General features: G+C 41.3%; 1 protein-coding gene across 4 annotated transcripts in view; it reads left to right on the forward strand.

Annotated features, from left to right (window-relative positions):
* The window catches only part of LOC117400205 (neurobeachin-like protein 2), a 118,861-nt gene that overhangs the window by 49,949 nt on the left and 53,295 nt on the right, over window positions 1-15,617 (forward strand). For 3 of the 4 annotated variants that reach the window (XM_059022770.1, XM_059022768.1, XM_059022769.1), the window contains exons 6-10: window positions 141-223; window positions 7,784-7,869; window positions 10,329-10,659; window positions 11,148-11,254; window positions 12,308-12,394. In XM_059022770.1, the coding sequence (XP_058878753.1) occupies window positions 141-223; window positions 7,784-7,869; window positions 10,329-10,659; window positions 11,148-11,254; window positions 12,308-12,394 (694 nt within the window). The remainder of the gene's footprint in view (window positions 1-140; window positions 224-7,783; window positions 7,870-10,328; window positions 10,660-11,147; window positions 11,255-12,307; window positions 12,395-15,617) is intronic. The other variant, XM_059022771.1, reaches the window with a different exon arrangement.

A 15,617-nucleotide genomic window follows, 5' to 3' on the forward strand; every position in this document is an offset into this window, starting at 1 on the left:
GAGAGCTCACGTACCCCAGTTTGCAAACCACTGACTTATTTGGAGCCTTGTCATTTTAGGACTTCAAAAATAAGAGCCATAAAATGGATCCCACCCCCCTGTAAAGGTACCGCCTGTAACTATAACGTGCTCTGTTGCAGGGAGGTTGTGAGCGTGCAGGAGAGGAGCAAGTACAAGTTCTCACCCGTCTCGCTGCCAGAGGAGTTCACAGCATTTTTCCACGGTAAGGAGCTCTGGGAGAGGGGACGGGAATCATCACCACCCCGAATTCCTGTGTATGACTATTGCTGGTAGAAGTGAGCGGATCCAGGTTCTGCATGTGTTGATATAACCCATACGCATATAACTCTGTTATATACTGGCTGGGCGAGTCAGGGGCTGTCTTGGAAGAACCTCTGGAGACAATCTGAGACATGCAGTGACTTATGAAACACCCTCCAATTAGGACTTGTGAAGCTCTGCAAAACTCTCTGCAAAAATACTCTAGAGTGGGTGTCGCTTCTGTTTTGTAAGTTAGCATTTACCAAGTGGGAATGTGTTGACATTTCTTGGCAAGTCTTGACAGAGCAGCAGGGAGTGTGGAGTGTGGCGTGAAAGGTGTGAGAATGAGCCGGAGCAGGGAATCTCTGGAGAGGGAAGGGAGAGGCATGTGTGTTTTGATGATGGGACTCTTAACGTTCTATTTACAGGTTTTTCTCCTCCTTTGTCCATTCCTTTTTATTTTGATGTACGATAGCTAATGAAAACGGTGAAATGGAAACCCATTGTTGAAATGTAAAGCTGTTCCTCATGTGGGTTGACAGTTTGGTGTCCTAAACACACACTTCTGCAATTCTTTGTCTATGTAAATAGTGCTGGGACAGGTATTTGAATATCTAAACAAACACTGTTTGAAATATATTCAGTGGCCTAGTGATCGTGTTTGTATTAATTCATTGATTAATTCATATAATAGAATTTGTAAATGACTATCAAAAAAATACAAAGGAAACCAGTACATGAATGGCATCTGAAATAAATAACATGCATTCTACTATACAGAGCCTTTCTCTAATAGGTAACTTGCTGGGGTATATTTTACACCTAAGAGATGTAATATGGTACTAGTTATACTTTTGTTTTCCAGTTATTTCTAAAATCAAAGTGTTAAATGTCTAAAAAAAATATTCAAGCGTGAAAAATCCTTGTTTGTTCCGGCACAAGATATAAAATGGCACTGTAATACTCTGCTATCATTTGAAAAGCATATGCAGGAACATTATCTGTTTATCAGACTGTATCAGAAATCTTATCTGCACTCTGAAGTGGCAGGGAGGTGTGCTGCGCTGTTCAAGACCAGTAGTGGCTCCTGACTTTAAGTGGGGAGACTAAAAAAATAAATACATTTATTTGTTTGTTTATTTTTTATTGTACACATTAAAACGTACGTTTCAAAAGGTACTTTGTAATTTAATAAGAACTGTAATACAGTAGTAGTATAAGCAGCACATAAGGCAAGCAACAGAATAGAACAAAGACATTGTGGACTTACTTGATTGTTGACTCTTGAGTGATGTCATTTGTAGAAAAAATATTTTTACGGTCTGTAGAAATTTTTTTTTTAAACACTGTAATTAACCCACAAAAATCCACTGGGAAGTGAAGAGCCGTTTTGTAAAACCAAACAGTGAATACTCGCTGTCAACCATTTTTGTTTTTTCGTGTAAAAAAGCTGTTTTGTTTTGGTCCTGCCTGTTGAAGAAGGTCCAATTTAGGCTTTTGGATGACCTTTTATTGTTGTTTTTAATTCTCGCTTTCAATTGAGGAAAAAATAAGAATTAAAAAAATCTACAATGTACTTTATGGAAATCGAAACTTAAGCAAGCAAGCCACGTGACCCATAATCTGCCTGGCAGATATTAATGGCAGATGTCAATATTAAATCTAATTATGAGTAGTAGAGGCTGGCTGCAAACTTGCATCGTGTAGCCAATACAAATACATTAAAACTTGACAGACAGAGGGTTATTCCAGGTTGAAGACACACATAATCCCACCCTTTTTGAGGCTACATTAGCCAATAGCAATACAGTAGACCTTGGAAAGCGTTTTTTTTTAGTTTTTCAAAGCTATACCTAGGCTTAGCCTCCATAGCCTCTTATGATGAGCCTCCACTGATCGAGACTGTGCAACAAACCAAAGAGATCAAAGGACCATATATGCAGCGAGGCGTTTGTGGAAAGTACAAAAAAGGCCACCAGTTAGCTACAGATGTGGTGATCCAGTTTTGGACAGGTTGTGCTCGTGCAATGTGATTGATTGTCTCTATGAGTTTTCCATCCCAGGCAGCCAGAAGTAAGAGTTTGACTGTCTGCTGTCAGTGTAAATCATTCAGGGGCACAAAGTCTTGGGAGCTTTGCCTCCTATCCATGAAGATCTGACATTGGTGTAGAGCACAGGCCATTACAATCCAGGCAACCTATTTACCTGGGTCCCAAACCAATATCGCGGATTAACGCAGCAGGGAGACAAAAGGTTTTGGTTTTTAAGAAATCCTGGAAATGGACGAGGCGGGTCCCCTACTGCTGTAATCTGCTGTTCCAGAACAACAGGTATTTCAGCTGACTGTCTGGAGGTTGAAAGTCAACTGTTAAAAGAACAAGCACTATCGGAGCAAGTAATAAACATCCATCTTGCATCCAAGAAACCACCTCTTTCCAGGCTTATACAGGCAAATGGAGATAATTTGTCCGTTGGTGCAATTCAGAATCCTTGCACCATACATCCGTCTCTCTGTCTGAATTTATATTCTACCTCGGTCACCTGTTTCATAAGGATCTGTCTCTTTCCTCCATCAAGGTTCATACTGCTATAATTTCCAGCATTCTACCTGGCTGGGATGGCCACCAGGTATGTTCTCATCCTATGATGTCTAGATTTATTAGGGGGATTAACCATCTAAGACCCCCCAATAAACACATTGTTCCACAATAGAACCTCAGCCTAATACTTAGGAAACACATGGGACCGCCATTTGAACCCGTGGCCACATGTGAACAGATGTTCCTTACGTCGAAAACAGCATTTGTAGTCGCTGTAACATCAGCAAGAAGAGTAGGTGAACTTCAAGCCCTGGTCATCGAAGCACCATATTTTCAATCATTTAAGGATAGGATTGTCTACAGACCTAAGCCTCAGTTTTAACCAAAGGTGGTAAATGAGTTTCATTTCGAACAAGTGGTAATGTTTTTGGATTTTCACCCAGAACCTCACAAATCTAAGGAAGAGGCCAGACTTTACCTGATTGATGTCCAGAGAGCTTTACATTTTTACGTTCACAGGACCCGTGATATCAGACCAACAGAGCAACTATTTATCTCTCGACTCACAAACCTAGGGCAAACCAGTTTCTAAACAAACAATTTCAAACTGGATTACTTCTTGCATTTCTTTCTTGATAACAAATCAGCCCCAGGATCCATCTAAACCCACTCAATGAGGGGAGTGGTTACTACTTGGGCAAAACTAAAATCTGTCCTGATACAGGACATCTGCAATACTGCAACTTGGGCCTCCTTCTAGACTTTTATTAAACATTATAATTTAGATTTGTCTTGCTCTAAACCTACTTTTGCTCACTCAGTGTTATCTGTGGCATCCTCTACTAATATGTAACCTTCCATCCTCTTGTGTATTTGCTTTGCTATAGTTCACTCTGCGTGGAGTTCATCAGACGAGGTAAGAAGACAAAGATTACCTGTAATACGGTTTCTTCATAGGATGATGAACTCCACTCACCTATATCCCACCCTCCTTTCCCACTTTTCTTTTTTTACTGTCTTATTTTTCGAAATTTGGACAATGCTTATTTGAACGGGGTTTTATGGGGGAAGTATACCTACTTTGGTGCCAAAAAGGACTATATTGCAGTGATCTCTGGGTTAGAGATCTGTTTTGTTCTCCTGACCCAAGCAAAATGGAGACCAGGAGTTAACTCTGTGTGGAGTTCATCATCCTACGAAGAAACCATATTGCAGGTAATCTTCGTCTTATTTCATATTCAATATCTCTTCACATTCTTTTCCATGTACAATTAAGTGCTGTAAACGTGCAGTCTTATACATGGTGCAGTAATTAATAAAATTGATTGTCTTAAAATAACTTTTCTGATTAGTTACACACCACTTCAGATTGTTTAATCATGTTTAAGAAATTAAACATAAACTTAATACACCCTCTTTGAATGCTGTGCTGTGCCTGTTCTATGAAAGGGTCGTACGCTAGTCCACTTATCGAAAAACACCACTCGGTTCCACAGAACTGACTCGGCCTGTGAAAGACCAAGAAACAAGGGCAGTCCATAGCTGTGAGGGGAACTGTGAGCCTGTCTGTAGCCAGTGCTACTTGGCTGTTTCTAGAGCACTGCACACCAAGAGCGCAGATGGTCCCTCATATTTCTGTGCTGCCTGCGTTATTATCCCTGGGTGCAATGGATCAGTATCCCAGGGAGGGTGTGTGGTGGAGATGTCCTAGGTATGCCACACTTCTACTTTTTCAGAACGGTTCATGGCAATAGTGTGTGATCTTGGTATGCGCAATCCTTATTTCAAGTATGTCAAAGGCACCTCTTTGTGCAGCACACTTTATTTTTTACATTCTTTTCAACTGCGTCCCAAAAGCTGAGCTGATAAGAGTTGAAGTCTGCCCTCATTACCCTTTTAGCCAGGCCTAATTCTTGAGAAAGTTGTTAATAGTGTCAGTTTCTCTGGAGCTCATTTCTTCTAATTAGCGCCGCTCCTGCCAGCTGCTCAGAATTTATTACCTCCAGTCCTGGCGGGAGCTCTGCGCTAATAACATGTCTGATCAGTGACATTTGAATCTGTGCCAGACCCCGGTTACCACTAATGGTGGACTACCTTACCGAAGATAACATTAGATATTCCAAGATCAGTGGTAATCGAGATTTATGATACCAACCGATTTACATAGTTGATGATATTTCATACCAGTTTCAAAATTGGTCTTGTTATCCAGCGTAGTGGTCAGAAAATGGGCCTCACGGCTGTGCTTTACAGTGCGCTGAGGTCTGCATGTTTTCTACAATAGACTGGCGACATTGTGATATTGAGACTTTCACTTTAGAGTTTAATTCCAAACCGCATAGAAGATTCACTAAACTGTTTTTAAGGAGTGCACAATGGATCTTGTTGATCTTAATAACATCACAGCATCACCATCACACTTGACATTACCTGACATCATTTGCTGGCAGTTTCAAGGAAAACAAGCCAAAGGTTGGATGAGCCACGGATACTGAACTGCCCGCTTTGAACCTAAAGTGGTGGGTCCTACTAGCGCAGGGCTGAGGCAAACTGACAGTGTGTCCGCCTGTATCACTGGGTCAGTACTCCTGGGAGACCCTAGCTGTGCTGTGTGGTTTTCTCTGGTGACTCAATGCACTGGGTGTGCAGCAGTAAACACACAGCCAAAGAGAAAGACACAGGAACAAGGATCACTCTGCCCTTTTAATAGAAGGCATATTTTGAATTCCTTGGAGCTGAACTGTTCCATGCACAGATCTCTCCGAATCTACACTCCACATCACTCGCTAGGCGCTCCCATATTGTGATGCTGAGACTGATAGCAAGATGTAAATGGTGCAACAGTTAATTGATGCATCGATTTATTGATCTGTCCTTAAATTTCCCGAGCTTTGATTACATATTGGTGAATCGATGCATCAAATCAGAACCCAGTTTGCATTAAAACCATGAGTGCTAGTACGGTAGAGAAACCATGTCGGCGCTTTGCTAGGATACGCACTTTAGGCCTCTACATTCGCGCTGGACAAGCCAAATCAGAAGTAGACCTATTGTATTCACGTTTTCTTGATTTAATAATTAAGACAATACTTTTTTTTCTTTCAAAATGGAAGAAACTGTCAAAGATTGGTAATTGTTGGGGCAAAGGAAAGGGAGTACTGTAGTTAAATTAGTCAGGATTTGTGAAATTTAATTAAAATGTTTTGCTTTGCTTTGGACATAAAATGTTAACAGTAATGAACAACGATAGTTCAGATAGAAATGACTTCTGTTTAAATATAGTATTTTTTTTTTTATCCTGGTTCACCGCTGCAACCCCCCAGCGACTTGGGAAACGGAGGCTGAAACACACATCCTCCGAATGACGGATTGGTGTTCCTGCCAATCCGTCATTTTTCACACTGCGGATCCACAGCGAAGCCACCAGACCTATAGTGCCGGAGGATAACACAGATCTGAATGGCTCCACTGCAGACCCGCAGGCGCCCTATCAGCCACAGTGGTTGCTGGTGCGCGGTGAACCGTGGATTGCCCTGCCAACCTAAGCCCTCCCTACCCGTGCAGTGCTCGGCCAATTGTGCGCCGCCCCCTAGGAACCCCCGGTCACGGTTGGCAATGACATAGCCTGGATTCGAACCTGCGATCTCCAGGCTATATGGCACATCCTGCACTCCACGAGAAGCGCCTTTACTGGATGCGCCACTCGGGAGTCCATGTGGTATTTTTTGTATTATTATTACACTGTAAACAGACATCGGATGCACGCATATTTTCAGTTGTTAAAAACTCAAGTCGTCAAGTCAAAAACAAAAAAAAGAAAGTTTGCTCTTTATTTTGAGAAATAAAACGTAAATGCATCGATTTATCGTTGAGAAATGCCTATACGATAATCGAATAAGAAATTAGGTTGCTGATTGCTCCACTAGTCATTTTCCCTAGTTTCCCTCAAGATTTCTGGTAAGGTCATTATTTGACAGGCTTGCTAATTTTACCCGGAGATTCTGAAAAGCATGCACAGCACAACACTAATGTGCATCCACCACCTCAACCTTTAGGAATCTTTGCAGAAGGATTATGTTGGATAATGATCTATTGTAGAAATATGTTGTGAATATTATAAAGGCTACCCCTTTAGGCACAGTCCCCTATTTAAATGGCCTCTAGCATGATGCTGTTTTTATTTGGTGTGGGCAGTATGTTAAATATGAGAGATGTAACTGTAGGAACATCCATGTGATGTTCCATGAAACTACTTTTGACATGTGGCATTGATTTAAATTGAATCTCATGATGCCTGTTCTTAGAATTAGACTCTGCCGGGGCTTTTAAAAAGCACTTAAACCACTTCAGTCCTGGGAAATATGAAATTGATAGTGTTTTAATTTCAGAGGAAGTCTTATTTGTCAGGTGACCAGACACAGATAATGCTAATGGAGTGTATTGAACACTTTCACCCTGAAACATCCCCAGGTGTTGAGCCATATACACACGGGTGAAATAAGAAATGATTCTAGCAGCCCACATTCATATTGAAGAGGTCTTGTGATTGTTTCTATTCTGAGTGCAGTGCTGTTCTGCACTGAATGCAATTTGTAGTGGATGGAATTTGTAAACCAATGCTAGTGACATTCTCTCAAGTCACCCAACTAATTATGTCTGTTTATTCCCCAACGGGGAAATTAATATACCTAGTGGCAGGAATATAATGGAGGCTCGCATCCATGTACACCTGCCAGACTGAGATTAAACTTGGTATGTGTATTTTATTGGTTCTGACCTCCAATTGGCTAGAGTAATGAAGACTATATCTTCTGCTTAGACAGTTTTTAAACTTTTTACTTAAAAGTTATTCAACATTCATTAAAAAATAATCTACCACAGTAGTGACTTATATACAAGTCGTAAGAATTTCCATTACCCAGAGTAATTGCAGGAGCTGCATTCAGCCAGTCTCTAAATGAGGTCTTCTTCCGCTTCCACAGAGAGCTTCAAGGACAGTGAGAATCTGCCAGAGATCCTGAGGGTGCGATTGGTCCATCTGTATGGTGCCATCATCAGTGGCTGCAAGGTAACCCGCTTCTCTTTGTAGAGTTCAGTCTGTATGGAGATTTGACGGATAAGGCTGACGGATAAGGCTCCATTGAGCTCTGTGAATGTCTGTCTTGTTTTTGTGTTTTCTTTTGCAGCAAGACCGCAGTACTTCTCATTGTGCATGGCACAGAATTTATATTTCTATTTGAGAATTTGATGATGTATAATGAATTAAGAGATGCTTGACAGAATTTAAGAAGACAGTCAGGCTGATTTTTAGCATTTTTGCACATTTTTCACATTGTATTTGGTCAGATTTTTTTGTGGGTTGTAGTAGTATATAGAGGGAGTCAGAGAGAAAAAATGACACCAAAGTTTGGTGCTTCTTTCATTTGTTTGGTGTGCAAGGTAATCAAACATGCAATCTTCAGGTGTGAAAGTTATTGCCCCCACCTAGTTAACTCAGCCCAATTAAAGGGATAATTAGGGTCAGCTGTTTGAGTACTTTGGTTAACAACCAGGCCAACCATCAGGGTGAAGTTGTCAGCACACAGGTTCTAGAGGCACATCATGCCACGAACAAAAGAAATTCCTGAAGACCTCTGGAAAAAAGTTGTTGATGCCTATTAGTCTGGAAAGGGTTACAAAGCCATTTCTAAGGCTCTGGGGCTCCACCTAACCACAGTCAGAGCCATATTGTCCAAATGGAGAAAGTTTGGGACAGTAGTGAATCTTCCCAGGAGTGGCCGTCCTGCCAAAATCTCTCCAAGAGCAAGGCGTAAAATCGTCCAGGAAGTCACAAAGAACCCTAGAACAACATCCGGGGATCTGCAGGCCTCTCTCGCCTCGGCTAAGGTCAGTGTTCATGACTCCACCATCAGAAAGGCACTGGGCAAAAATGGGATTCATGGTAGAGTAGCAAGGCGGAAACCATTGCTCACTAAGAAGAACATGAATGCTCGTCTCAAGTTTGCCAAAAAGCACCTGGATGATCCTCAAGAGTTCTGGAACAATGTTCTATGGACAGATGAGTCAAAAGTGGAACTTTTTGGCCGACATGGGCCCTGTTATGTGTGGCGAAAACCAAACACTGCATTCTACAGTAAGAACCTCATACCAACGGTCAAGCATGGTGGTGGTAGTGTCATGGTTTGGGGATGCTTTGCTGCATCAGGACCTGGATGCCTTGCCATCATTGAAGGAACCATGAATTCTGCTCTGTATCAGAGAATTCTACAGGAGAATGTCAGGCCATCTGCCCGTGAGCTGAAGCTGAAGCTGAAGCGGAGCTGGGTCATGCAGCAAGACAATGATCCAAAACACACAAGCAAGTCTACATCAGAATGGTTGAAGAACAAGAAATTTAAAGTTTTGGAATGACCTAGTCAAAGTCCAGACCTAAACCCCATTGAGATGTTGTGGCAGGACCTGAAACAAGCAGTTCATGCTCGAAAACCCACACATGTCACTGAGTTGAAGCAGTTCTGCATGGACTAGTGGGCCAGAATTCCTCCACGGCGCTGTGAGAGACTAATCAATAACTACAGGAAGTGTTTGGTTGCAGTTATTGCTGCTAAAGGTGCCGTAACCAGTTATTGAGTCTAAGGGGGTGATTACTTTTTCACACTGGGGCATTGGTTGTTGCATAACTTTCTTTAATAAATAAATTAAATATGTATCAAATTTTTGTGTTATTTGTTCACTCAGGGTCCCTTTTATCGAATATTAGGTTTTGGTTGAAGATCTGATAACATTCAGTGTCAAAAATATGCAAAAATGCAGAAAATCAGACAGGCTGCAAATACTTTGTCACGGCACTGTAGGTTACAAACTATAAAGCTCACTCTTGAAGCTATTTGACACAATGTGCAATCACTTATAAAATACAAACAGTGCAACATGAAAACATGCAAGGGTTTTATCTTGGTGGCAGGAGCTTAAGTGATAAAATAGTATTGTTTCTCACGCTTCCTTGTCATTATTGTGTCAGGAAAAAACTCAACAAATTCATATAGCAGTGGTGTAGGTGAACAGAGTGTAATTAATACCCTGTGGAGAAGGAGGAAGGGCACTGCGAGGATGTTCCAGTCTGGATTTTTCCAGGAAGTTCATTTGCATGTGTAAGTTGATAGGAAAATGTATGCTTGCAGGTTGAACCTTCGACAAAGAAGCGTCTGTATTCATTCACATTTCAGAGCTGGGGGTGATCTGAATTCAAACACAAGCAAGCACTCTCACACAAGCAGCTTCATTGGTGCCTGATATTTAAACATCACTTGCCACCTGGCCCATGGTAGGATTGTTTAAAACCTGAAACAGGAAGTCAGGTACTTTCATCAGATATTGATGGAAGTTTGCAAGAAGAATTGCGGTTTTAAACTAGGGGGAATTATCTTGAAGTGATACGTGTTATTTACTTCCGTTTGTTGTGCATGTCCAGACATTATTGTCTTGTGGTTGGACATTTGTTGTTGAGTGTGTTTGTGTTTCTCATAGAGTAATGCCCTGCTGGCCATCGTCCCCTCATCAGTGGGTGACCTCATGGGGGTCCTCAGTTCCTGCTGTTGCACAGGTAACCAGGAGATGAAGGACCCCCGGCTGCTGCAGCTGACCCTGAAGTGCCTGACTGCCATGATCCACCTCCTGCACGCCAGCAACCTGGACCAGCGGCAAGTGGACATCAGAACCGTGCTGGACAGCTACTTCCGAGTCCTCAACTCAGACCGCCTTGGTGCAAGGGCTGGAGCTGCGGCTGAGGCTGGGGCTGGGGAGGGGGAGGCAAGAGACTGGGAGGACCGGCTTATCACCCTCCGCACCAGTATGCTCAGTGAGTCCCACACCAGCCGGCCTTGTGCGTGCGCCCAGTTATTTCTAAGGACAAGGGACACAGAGGCTCTAGTAAATATCAGGCTGTTCCGACCAGCACACATACAGTATAGTGCAGTGATAATGTGCAAGCATGCACTGGCCTCCTCATCTTTACTACCACCAGTTTGCTCATGGGATATATACCCCTGTGTATATATGGTATAGAAGTGTGCAAAATAGCATTTTTAAGGAATAAAGGACAAGGGTCTATAATATGGGAATTTTTCCTAAAAGTGAAGTAAAAAAACTAAATATATTTACTATTGAACATATGTATCAAATGCTATGCAGGCCCACAAGTGCAAATCTGCTCATGTTAAGTAATTTTTTGAGTTGATGCAATACAGCTGCTCACTCCCATAGCTGTGATATGTGCACATAGCAGTATTACCTGCAAAGGTTTTGTGTAATGGACTGATCTTATTTGTGCATGTGCTTGTTTTGTAGGTGCCATCCCAGAGATGTTAAACTGCGCTGATCGGCCGGTTCTTCAGGCCATATTTCTGAATAACAACTGTTTCGAGCACATTCTGAGACTGATACAGAACAGCAAGGTGGGGTGGAGTTGTGTGTGTGTGTCTGTGTGGACTGTGAGTACAGTCCTATAGAGCCACAAAAAGTTATGCTATGGCTACATTTTCCTTTATTATACATGCTGTACGGTGTTCGTGTTTTAAGATTATTACTGGAATAACTATAACCCCTTTTCTTTTGAATTTTAAAGGTGTCCCCTAATAGGAAGGGAGTTGTATTCAATGGATCTAAACACCACCGTCCTTTAAGTCACTAAATAGGATCCTCTGGTATTTTACATATATTTACAGATTGAAATACACTAAGGAGACTCGCTCGCACTTTCAGGTGTTTTGATTTTCATAACCTTTTGCACACAGTGTTTAGATTGTCCGTAGTCTAGCTCAATTGAACAGACAATAGAATTATCAAGGGCTCTGGAGTATGAGGCCCCTGCCGGAATTCAAGACCACTTCCAATGACTGGAAATGACTTGATTTTAGAGGTTCCTCTGCTATGATGAGGAAATGAAAACACATCACATCACAGTTCTCCTAAAATAGGAAGTAAAACCGAATGTAGTAGAAAACAGCACTGTTTTAGTGATATTAAAGGTTAATAAATCACCCCTGGGGGGAAGAAACTCCAGTGGAATCCATGTAGGGTTATTCCATTGATTTTATATTGACCTCTATTTCTCTGTAAGCATCAGGCACTTGGATTAAAGGTTTTGACTAAAACAAGTCAGAGGAGAGAAAAGTACAGCTTCTTAATACTGCATCATCTACATGTGACGACTCGGGCTCTGCAGTAGAAAAAAAAACAACTAGGCTCCTCCTATCTCTCCTGATCCAACCCTGCACGGCTCAGTTGTACAGTGGAAGAGGTACAATGGGCCTGGAATTGAGTGTGTGGAGAAGGCAGGTGTCTTTTATGTGGGTACAGAGGATTGTACACTAAATATTTGCAGAACATGTTTTATTCTTCTGTCTTATAACAGGTGAAAGTGCTTTGCTCATGTTGCTCATGTTGTGTGTATCTCTCTCTCTCTCTCTCTCTCTCCTTCCCCTGTGTCTCTAACTCTTCTGTAACAGCTCTATGTGAGCAGTAGGTGTAAGATGGAGTGCAATGGTGCATGTGATCTCACTGCACAGTTACTGACAGAAATTGATATCAACCAGGTATTAATCTTCTCTACCCCCCCTCCCCCCCCCCCCCCCACCCCCACCCACCTGTCACAGAACACTGCTGTTAGCGGGAAACTCTCTGATCTCCCTTCGAGTGAGACTAGTACCAGCGTCTTCTGTCTCTCTGCAGACTTCAGTTTTCCCAGTCTCTGTGGAATGCAGATTTTAGAACTGCAACACACACAGATTATAATATGAAAATTGTGCAGAGGTCACAGAACATCTGGTTTGTGTAAGCCTAAAGGTTGGTTTATACTTCTCTCACAGACAGAAGCCGTATGTCAGCTGCAGACACTTCTATGGGTGCGCCAGAAGGACTGAAGCACCCCGAGTTAACAGACTTTTTGATGCAGCAAAGTGGTCGTAGCTGTCGGTCATACTTTCAGCCAGTCTGCGTTACTGCCGGTGTCGACTTGTGACTAGGGTTGCCAACAGGCTCCACAATCCCATGACACTTTGAGACGGGATTTTAAAATTGCCCATCTCATGAATGAAGTGAGCAACGCTACTGATTTGATGGGGAAAGTAATTGCATACAGAAAGTAAATTGCGATGTTAACTTATTAGTGACTCAAATATATAAAAAGAATAACAATAATACAAATAATACATTGTATTAATTATTATTGTTATTATACAATTGGCTGCTGCGCATGGTAGCCTATGTGAGCACCAATATATTCATTTTAGCAGAGGTTCATTTACACTTTAATTTCATTCAGTTTAGAGGCAAGTTTAAAATCCTGTTCTGATCATGTTTATTGGGTTCCTCATAAACTTGCTCTATCGCGCTTCACTGGCTTGCGACTATGCGACAAATGTTGGATTTTTTCAACCTCATCCGACCCTGTGTGTTTCGTGGTCGCAGACGCACAAGAAAAGGCTGAACAACTTTTCAAAAAAGACGCAGCTCGCGGCAGTGTGGATGATGTCATTCCAACCGTCGGAGAGCACAAAAATTGGGTCGCAGTCGGAAGTATAAACCAGCCTTAAGACAGCGCTAGCTAGGAGAAAAGTAATAGGTCAGTTTTATTAAGGTTACTATATCTATTAAAAAAGCAGACTTTGATTAAGTTGCGTTATATTTGTGTAAATTGTAATAATAAAAACATAAAAAGCTATTAGAGATTTTTCTTATTTAATGTTAGTGGGATAAAGATACTTTCATTGAATATTCATGAGAAGTTGGTGATCACATGTCAAGAGAGTCCTGCTGATGCAGCTGCTGTGTTCAGGTGGTGGCGTGTTCCCTTCTCTCAGTCCTCTCATCTCCCCCGAATGGGGAAGACCTTCAGATAGTGCCACTACCCTGCATGAAGCTTGTGTTAAAAAAATATATATCTTATTTTTTAAGTTTTATTTCTTTATTTTTCAGTTTTGGTATGCTGTTTAGGAATGTGGTTAATTAAACATATTTTGAATTGAACGATAATGAAAAGCATGGACCTGGTGTGAGGTAGTGATGTGTGGTGGTGTGCTGCTGGGTTTACTCAGGGTGGGTAGTGGTGTAGTCGAACTCAACATAGGCTGGAATTTTGTTTGGGTGCCGCTTTACAGTAGACCTCCAGGAAACCAGAGCGTGTGGTGCAACCATCCCAAATGAATGGTCTAACCTGGAGCTGTGTTTCCACAAGCCTGACTGAGTAGACGTGGTTAGCAGCTGCTTGCCATTTAACCACAAATGTGCTATACATAGTGATTGTGGTGCAATTGTAACCCATTTTGGTCATCACTTCAGTGCCCCACAGACATGAGGATTGTGGCAGAAGGCTTGCCTGCTGAAGAGAGCATGTGGAAACAAGGTTTTTTAAAACTAGTTTTGTATATTGGGACATTTCTCTCTGCGTGTAAAGCCTGAACAAATACAGCTATTGCCAAAAGTTTTGCATCACCCTGTAGAATTAACTAATTTTTCTTCATAAAGACGAATTGAACATGCTGATTAATGTTACGTTAACATACTGAATTACGCTTTGTAGTTTTCCCATATACTTATCAAAAAATAGAAGAAAAAAATGTGACATTTTGAAATCTAACATGAAATACTGTACTACTATTATGGCTATTATTGACTTTTGCGATATCATTTTGTAGTTTTTTTTTTATTTTTATTTCATGATATTAAGTAAAAGATCTAAGTTATGTTCATATAGTGTTTTTTTTTTTTGTTTGGTTTTTTTTGTTTAATTATGTCTTAATCCTAAAATTCTAGGTGATGCAAAACGTTTGGCCATATCTGTACAGTGTTTCATTTGACAGTTAAGGACTCTTGTTCTTGTCACAACTTTCATCCTTGGTTCAGTACGCACTGGGAAAGCACCAAGAACACCAGAACCAGATGGCCTGCAACATATACTCATGTAGAGAGTAAGGAACAAGCAGGTGCCATTCAGATACTGGTTCTATACTGCATTATATAGTGATAGTGCTCTGGAGGTCTACTGCGATGGGTGGAGGGATCCCGGCCACATCAGGGTTTTTTTTGTGTTGGTTTCAATCAAGGTGTTTGTGGAGTCATTGTTCCTATTGGCTGTAGAACTGAAAGGTACATTGGATCATCCTACAATGCAAAATTAATAGCAATAATGGGGCTCAGTGTTATTGTGCAAGTTTCTAAGAAATATATCTAAAATGCCTTAAGAGAATATCTAACTTATTAATCTCTCACCTATAAATGCTCGAGTCCTAAAGATAAGAATCTTACACTTGAACATTCTTCTCCTTATTGAATTGATCTTGGTCAATTTAAATTTAGTGAACTATGAAACACTGAAGTCAGAGTTAATACATTAATGTGTTCTCAGTAAAAGCTTTCATATTCATTCAACTCTTTTTTGGAGAACAACATCGCAAGTGTAACCAACAGATTTCAAAGTCACATCAGTTTGTGTGGGAAGATCATGTAAGTGTATGCCTTCTGCCATAAAAAGCAAAAGAAATGGCCTACTATTCCCATCAGTTTTTATAATCTATTGTTTGGGTTACCTAATTCAGAGCTCACAATAATTCTCTGTTTTGTTGGTACCTGTTAGTTCGAAGCCAAATGAGGCCCTCAGGATCCATTCCAGTTCAGGTCTTTATTCCAATTGGTTAAGTGAACCTGCTACAGTGTGGGTCAAATAACAAATTTACGACCAGACTGGAACAAAGACCAGACAGGAATGGATCTCAAAGGTCGGAGCCGTGCACCACTGTGTTGTTTGATGGAGAGCGGGGA

The sequence above is a fragment of the Acipenser ruthenus genome, chromosome 4, assembly GCF_902713425.1.
Source record: "Acipenser ruthenus chromosome 4, fAciRut3.2 maternal haplotype, whole genome shotgun sequence".
NCBI lineage: Eukaryota > Metazoa > Chordata > Actinopteri > Acipenseriformes > Acipenseridae > Acipenser > Acipenser ruthenus.